At 48.7% G+C, this 8,627-nt stretch overlaps 1 protein-coding gene across 1 annotated transcript; it reads right to left on the bottom strand.

Moving 5' to 3' along the window:
* Positions 1–338: 338 nt before the first annotated feature.
* On the bottom strand, positions 339–7,793 carry LOC119328302 (L-lactate dehydrogenase B-like). The gene is made up of 2 exons (XM_037601308.1): positions 6,833–7,793; positions 339–436 (listed from the first exon to the last, which is right to left on the bottom strand). The coding sequence occupies exons 1-2, from the start codon at positions 7,791–7,793 to the stop codon at positions 339–341; spliced, it is 1,059 nt and encodes a 352-aa protein (XP_037457205.1).
* Between the last annotated feature and the right edge of the window lie 834 nt (positions 7,794–8,627).

The following is an 8,627-nucleotide window of genomic DNA, read 5'->3' as shown; positions in this document are numbered from 1 at the left end:
ATCTTTGGCTTGTTTAATCCTCCTGGCATTTCATGTATACCTTTGATTTCCAATATTCAACAAAGGATGGATGGAGGTACAATTAAAAATAAAATCTCAAGCTAAAATTACAATACAAAATTACTGAACAACGTGTCTCCGTATATTCATATCAATGCCTACCATTAAATCGCACAAATCGACGGGTGCAGCAACGCGCGCCGGCATGGTCTAGTATAAATGATAATTAAGTTGGGACGAGGGAGTATATGTATGCATCTTATTTACTGTTTATCGGCAGCAAAGTCGACTTGACCGACGCCCAGGACATTTTCAGGCGCTTACATGAACGCGCTTGATTATAGCTCGAGCTCCTGACGGTAGCCCCAGAGCGTCTCGGCGGACCGGTGGAGCATCGTTTCTTCGTCGCCGGTGAGCTCCAGCTCAGCGGCAATCCCTGTTGGAATTTTGCTAGTAGGCCTTTGGCCCAAAGCCCAACTAAAATTCTGAAATTCTCTTGGCCCATTCATGCACATATGTGAGTGGAGTGAGTGAGGCTAAAGTTTAGTCCCACCCCGGAAGTTGAGAGAGAGTTGCACCTCTTTATAAGGTGAGCTCTTCTACCACTTGTATGAGCATGAGAAGAGGAGACCTACACGCGCGCTCCTCCTCCTCGCTCGCCTCGCCACAACGCATCGCGGGTTGCGGGATTGAGCCGAGCCGAGGATAGAGCTATGCACGTTGTCTATATTTTTGCTGCATGGGAAAATTAATGAGTCATTAATTAATAATTAACGGACGCGTTAATTACTGAACCGTTTCCGATTCTTTTGGATCGTGACGACTCGGACGTGGGGTTTACTCCCACGACCTACCCGACCCGCACTATATAGCCAGGCAGACGTCTACCCTAGCCGCCGCCGCTTCGTATGGTTTCTCACTACCGTTCCAGATCATTGCGCCGCCAAGCAAGTCTTCTCCATCCCTCCTTCCGGCGTGCACCGCGAGAAGGGACAGCAGGCCTCCGGAACCCCGCCTCTCGTGATCCTGTACGGGAGAGGGGCGATCAGGTTTTTGGGGAGCGCACTCGCGCGACTGCTGGCAGCGACGACTTCGCGAACGACGACTTCTTCCCCGACCTCGGCAACCTCATCCTCGACGACATGGGCGACAGCGTCAACGCCGGCGGTGCTGCACCCGCTGCATCGTATGTGATTCTATCCTTCCTGTTCGAGATCGTGGTAGAATTCATGTTTCTAGTATGTGCCCTAGATTTGATATGTTCATCTGCTATGCTAGTTCGCATGATTAGTTTAATCTCTGCTGCTGTGGTGATGATTTACCTTCTGCTTATTCAGATTAAATCTCGTAGTAATTTGCTCATATTTCCAACAATCCAAAAACCTGATTATAGGCAATTTACTCTGAGTGGTTTTGCTGTGCAGCTGAAGCTGCGTGCCTTTAAAGGGGCGCAATATAAGAGGTGGCGCACGAGAGCAGTCTACTGGTTTCAGACCATGGGCTGCTATGATGCCACCAAGGGCAAGCCTGAGGGCGATCTTAATCTAGCACAGCTGAAAGCTTTTGATAAGATCGATACCCTCTTTAAAGGCGCTCTTCTGAGTGTTCTTGATGACTCCATTGTGGATTCGTATATGTCGTTTGAGAACGGCAAGGACATGTGGGCTGCGCTCGAGGCCAAGTTTGGTGCCTCGGACGCCGGCAGCAAGTTGTACGTCATGGAGCAATTCTATGACTACAAGATGACTGATGAGCGCCCTGTTGTACAGCAGGCTCATGAGATACAGTCGCTCGCAAAAGAACTTGAGTACTTCAAGTGTGTGTTGCCGGACAAATTTGTTGCCGGAGGCATCATTGCCAAGCTTCCACCTTCGTGGAACAATTTTGCTACTTCCCTGAAACACAAGAGACAGGAGTTTTCCGTTGCGGATCTCATTGGTACTCTTGATGTTGAAGAGAAGGCGAGAGCAAAGGACACACGTGCTCGAGTTGCTGAGGGAGGTTCTAGTGCCCACATGGTTCAGAAGAAGAACTGCCAGCCCAACAAGTTCAAAAACAATAAGAACAAAACTCAGGGCAAAGGCAAGTTTGATACAAAGAACAAGCCATCACATTCTACCAACTTCAAGAAGAATTCTCATAAGAAGGGGAAGGGACTTTGCCATGTCTGCGGTGATCCTAATCACTGGGCTCCGAAGTGTCCTAACCGCTTTGAGGAGCACGAACATGAGAAGAGCGGCAAGTCCGCTAATGTTGTCATCGGTGATACTGATATGAAGGAATCAGGGTACGGTATTTTTCCTACCATCCTTTCAGTATTTCAATCCCCTGATTGGTTAATTGACACCGGTGCCAATCTACATGTTTGTGCTGACGCCTCCATGTTTTCTTCTTACCAGGAAACAGGGACTTCACCCGTGCTGATGGGGAACTGGTCACATGCCATCGTTCGAGGTGTTGGTACGGTCGATCTGAAGTTTACTTCGGGGAAGACTGTGCGTCTGAAGAACGTTCATCATGTGTCGTCCATCAATAATAATCTCGTTAGCGGTTCCCGTTTATGTCGAGATGGTTGTAAGTTGGTTTTCGAATCCTTGTAATTTCTAAGTGTGGACAATTTTTTGGAAAAGGCTATGAGTGCGGAGGCTTGTTCCGCCTATCTTTGTCAGATATTTGCACTAAAGTTATTAATAATGTTTGCCACAATAATGAGTCTGATATTTGGCATTCACGACTCTGTCATATTAACTTTGGTTGCATGACGCGGTTAGCCAATATGAATTTAATTCCAAAAATCTCTACTGTTAAAGGCTCCAAGTGCCAAGTATGTGTGCAAGCTAAGCAACCTCGCAAGTCCCATAAGACTGCAGAGGCAAGAGACTTGGCGCCACTAGAGCTTATACATTCTGATCTTTGTGAGATGAATGGCGTGTTGACAAAAGGTGGAAAGAGATACTTCATGACGTTGATTGATGACTCCACTAGATATTGTTATGTGTATCTTCTGAAATCAAAAGATGAGGCTTTGACTTTCTTTAAAAAACTATAAAGTTGAGGCAGAGAACCAACTTGATCGAAAAATTAAACAGCTTAGGTCCGATCGTGGTGGAGAGTATTTTTCCAATGAATTTGATCTGTTTTGTGCGAAACATGGTATAATCCATGAGAGGACGCCTCCCTACTCACCCAGTCAAATGGGGTAGCCGAAAGAAAGAACCGAACTCTAACTGATATGGTTAACACCATGTTAGACACTTCGGGTCTATCCAAGGAATGGTGGGGGGAGGCGCTAATGACTGCGTGTCATGTCCTAAACCGAGTTCCCACAAAGCATAAGACCATGACTCCATTTGAGGAATGGGAAAGGAAAAGGTTGAAACTCTCTTACCTACGTACTTGGGGTTGTTTGGCGAAAGTCAATATACCAATTCCCAAGAAGCGCAAGCTTGGACCAAAAACCGTGGATTGTGTTCTTCTGGGCTATGCTTTTCATAGCATCGGCTATAGATTTTTGATAATAAAATCTGAGGTATCCGACATGCATGTTGGTACGATTATGGAATCAAATGATGCAACTTTCTTTGAGGACATATTTCCTATGAAGAATATGTCGAGTTCATCAAATCAGGAGATACCTACTCCATCTAGTGAGGAATTCACTGTAATTCTCGAACCCACCATTGCGATGGAACACGTTGAGAATCCTGTTGAGGGTAACAATGGAACTCCTGTGAGGAGTAAGAGACAGAGGACTGCAAAGTCTTTTGGTGATGATTTCATTGTGTACCTTGTGGATGACACACCCAGGACTATTTCAGAAGCCTATGCATCTCCTGATGCTGACTACTGGAAGGAAGCTGTACGTAGCGAGATGGATTCCATCTTAGCTAACGGTACCTGGGAGATCACTGACCGTCCTTATGGGTGCAAACCTGTAGGATGTAAGTGGGTGTTCAAGAAGAAGCTTAGACCTGATGGTACGATTGAAAAGTACAAGGCATGGCTTGTGGCCAAGGGTTATACCCAGAAAGAAGGTGAAGACTTCTTTGATACTTACTCACCCGTGGCTAGACTGACCACAATTCGGGTGCCACTATCACTGGCTGCCTCACATGGTCTTCTCGTTCATCAAATGGATGTTAAGACGGCTTTCCTCAATGGAGAGTTGAAGGAGGAAATTTACATGGATCAGCCAGATGGTTTTGTAGTACCTGGTCAGGAAGGAAAGGTGTGCAAGTTATTGAAGTCTTTATATGGCCTTAAACAAGCTCCTAAGGAGTGGCATGAGAAGTTCGAAAGAACATTAACTGCTGCCGGCTTTGTAGTAAACGATGGTGACAAGTGCGTGTACTATCGCTATGGTGGGGGCGAAGGAGTTATTCTTTGTCTGTATGTCGACGACATATTGATCTTTGGAACCAAACTTGATTTAATCAAGGAGGTTAAGGATTTCTTATCTCGTTGTTTTGAGATGAAGGATCTAGGAGTAGCTGATGTTATCTTAAACATCAAGCTGTTGAGAGATGAGATGATGGGATCACACTGCTTCAGTCTCATTATTTGGAAAAGGTCTTGAGTCATTTTGGGTATAGCGACTGCACGCCTTCTCCAACTCCATATGATGCTAGTGTGTTGCTTCGAAAGAATCGACGGATTGCTAGAGATCAACTGAGGTATTCTCAGATTATTGGCTCGCTTATGTATTTGGTGAGTGCCACGAGGCCTGACATCTCTTTTGCTGTGAGCAAAGTGAGTCGGTTTGTGTCAAAACCGGGAGATGATCATTGGCATGCGCTTGAGAGAGTTATGTGCTATTTGAAAGGCACCGCGAGCTATGGGATTCACTACACCAGGTATCCAAGGGTACTGGAGGGTTATAGTGACTCAAACTGGATATCTGATGCTGATGAGATTAAGGCCACAAGTGGTTATGTTTTTACACTTGGTGGTGGCGCTGTTTCCTGGAAGTCTTGCAAGCAGACCATCTTAACGAGGTCAACCACGGAAGCAGAACTCACAGCATTAGACACTGCCACTGTTGAAGCAGAGTGGCTTCGTGAACTCTTGATGCACTTACCTATGGTTGAAAAACCAATACCCCTATCCTGATGAACTGTGATAATCAAACTGTGATCGTCAAGATAAACAGTTCTAAGGACAATATGAAGTCCTCAAGGCATGTGAAGAGGAGACTAAAATCTGTCAGAAAATTGAGGAACTCCGGAGTTATTACGTTGGATTATATCCAAACATCGAAAAACTTGGCAGATCCCTTCACAAAGGGTCTATCACGTAATGTGATAGATAATGCATCGATGGAGATGGGTTTGAGACCCACCGCATGAGTTGTCCATAGTGGTAACCCACACTATGTGATCGGAGATTCCGTGAAGTAGAAGTGGGAGACAAGCTGTTGGTCAGCTGGGAGGAGAGTATCCCTATATTAATTATCCCACTCCGTGAAGATGCAATACTCTCCTGATCTGCATGGCAGGTTGATACTTATCTTAATGTATTCCAAGTGGCTTATTCGGGTAAGCAGAGATGTTGTCCTGCAGAACATCTTCTGAGGAACACACCTATATGAATTTGACTGTTAACGTTGCAGTCTGTGAGAATTGGGTGTTCTCTAATAAATTCATGAAAGGCCCTGGAGTATGACGTATACGCTCCATCCGCGGGGAAGCCTTGCGGCAGCCCAGTATCGGTCAAGAATTTGTGTGAAACTAGTTTCACAGAAAACTTGTAGTTCAAGGCATAGTCCACTATTCAAGTTGTGATCTAGTGTAGCATAAATTTCTAAGTGGAAGTTCAACTTCACAGTCTCCACTAAGCACCGACATATAAAACAATGTTTTGGAACTAAATGATGAGATGTGCCAATGAGACTTTGTGGGGGATTGTTGGAATTTTTCTAGTAGGCCTTTGGCCCAAAGCCCAACTAAAATTCCGAAATTCTCTTGGCCCATTCATGCACACATGTGAGTGGAGTGAGTGAGGCTAAAGTTTAGTCCCACCCCGGAAGTTGAGAGAGAGTTGCACCTCTTTATAAGGTGAGCTCTTCTACCACTTGTATGAGCATGAGAAGAGGAGACCTACACGCGCGCTCCTCCTCTTTGCTCGCTTCGCCACGACGCGCCGCGGGTAGCGGGATTGAGCCGAGCCGAGGACAGAGCTATGCACGTTGTCTATATTTTTACTGCATGGGAAAATTAATGAGTCATTAATTAATAATCAACGGACGCGTTAATTACTGAACCGTTTCTGATTCTTTTGGATCGTGACGACTCGAACATGGGGTTTACTCCCACGACCTACCCGGCCCGCACTATATAGCCAGGCGGACGTCTACCCTAGCCACCGCTGCTTCGTATGGTTTCTCACCACCGTTCCAGATCATTGCGCCGCCAAGCAAGTCTTCTCCATCCCTCCTTCCGGCGTGCACCGTGAGAAGGGACAGCAGGCCTCCGGAACCCCGCCTCTCGTGATCCTGTATGGGAGAGGGGTGATCAGGTTTTTGGGGAGCGCACTCGCGCGACTGCTGGCAGCGACGACTTCGTGAACGACGACTTCTTCCCCGACCTCGGCAACCTCATCCTCGACGACATGGGCGACAACGTCAACGCCGGCGGTGCTGCACCCGCTGCACCGTATGTGATTGTATCCTTCCTGTTCGAGATCGTGGTAGAATTCATGTTTCTAGTATGTGCCCTAGATGTGATATGTTCATCTACTATGCTAGTTCGCATGATTAGTTTAATCTCTGCTGCTGTGGTCATAATTTATCTTCTGTTTATTTGGATTAAATCTCGTAGTAATTTGCTCATATTGCCAACAATCCTGAGCACGCCGCGGCGCCCGAGCCTGGCCGGGAGGCTAAGGAAGACCTCGTGGGTGTCGCCGGGGACGAACCCCTTGGCGAGCACCGACACCGGGTGGACGCGCCGCTGGTCGCGGAGGAGCGACCTGGCCAGGCTGGCCGCCGAGTAGCCGATGGCCCAGGACGTGTACCCCTTGAGGCCGATCACCTCGCTCGCGCAGCCCACCGCATCGAACAACGAGTGGGTCTTCTGGAGGTAGCTCAGCACCGGCATGCCGCCGACGCGGACGCTCGACCACAGCGCCAGCGCGCCGTCTCCATGCTCGCTGACCATGTACGCCTGCATGTCCTGCGCGCCCACGCCGAGGTGCTCGGCCAGGAGGCACCGCAGCCTTGCGGAGTCGAGGTCCGTGCCGGAGCCGATCACGCGGCTCGACGGGAACCCCGACAGCTTCCATGCCGCATACGCCAGCACGTCCACCGGGTTCGACACCACCAGCAGTAGCGACTCGGGCGACCCCTCCGCCACCGTCGGCATGACCTCCCTCAGCAGCGCCACGTTCCTCCTCAGCTGGTCCATCCGCGACGCCGCCGCCGTCTCCCTGGGCACCGTGATGATGGCCAGGTCGGAGCTCCTGGTGAGCGCGAGCACGTCGGTGCCTGCGACGATGCGGATGCGTGGGAGGAATGCCGCGGCGTGCTGCAGGTCCAGCATCTCGCCGCGGACCCTGTCGGCCTCTGCGTCCACGAGCGCGATCTCGTCGGCGAGGCCCTCCGTGAGGATGGTCTGCGCGATCGCCATGCCCACGTTGCCAGCGCCGATGACGGAGACCTTGGTGAGCCGCTCACAAGGCCGCAGCGCGATCAGTTCCCCATCGTGGACGGGCGATGGAACATGGCGGAAGAAGCCCACGCCCTTGTCGACATCGAAGCCGAGCTTGCACAGCGAGGACGCCTCCTTCATCAGGCTCATGGTGTCAGTCAAATCGATCTCGGGGGTTATGTTGATAACTTATATTGTGCTTACTCGATCAGTTGGGTTTGGAACTTTGGGTGCAATGCATGGTGCGTACGTAGCTGAGAGCTCTCCTACTTATACTACCACAGTAGCAAAGTAGTGGGCACAAAGGAGGGGTTGCTGTGAGGCCTATCTCTAGATCATAAGAGCATCTCCAACAGGCGCCGGTCGCGTCGCGCGCAAAAGATAGATATGCCACGCGCGCATCGTCTGGTTTGGCGCGGCGCGCAACGCTGGCTCCAGCAACCGCGCTAAAATGCAGCGCGCGTGCACCGCTCCAGCAGTGCGCCAAAATGTAGCGCGCGTGACTCGCACAAACAATATATGCATTCGAAAACAGAAGCAAAAAGATCAAAACAAACAAAAATAAATAGTTCAATTTCATTTATTACAACTCAAACAAACAGTTTTTATCGTTCAATACAACAAATAGTGCAATTAAACACAACAAATAGTTCAACAATACAATAACAAACGCACAAATCATGATGCTCTTTGTCGTCCATTTCATGCCCACCACTCCTCAATGAGATCCTTTTGAAGATCATTATGCGCTGTGGGACGTCGAATGGCATGATAGGAGGCAACAAAACGGGCCACCCTTTCAGCCCTCCATCACACTCGCACGGGATGTCCCAAGAACTCATACTGAGAGTAGTCTACATCTTGGCCACGCTCATTCTTGATGATCATGTTGTGCATGATCACACAAGCGTGCATTATGTACCAAAGCATCTTCTGATCCCAAAATCTAGCCGGTCCTCTCACAATAGCAAATTGGGCTTGCAA

Source organism: Triticum dicoccoides, chromosome 7A, assembly GCF_002162155.2.
Source record: "Triticum dicoccoides isolate Atlit2015 ecotype Zavitan chromosome 7A, WEW_v2.0, whole genome shotgun sequence".
NCBI lineage: Eukaryota > Viridiplantae > Streptophyta > Magnoliopsida > Poales > Poaceae > Triticum > Triticum dicoccoides.
The sequence above is the reverse complement of the archived record's forward strand: the minus strand, read 5'-3'. Positions and strand labels throughout refer to the sequence as shown.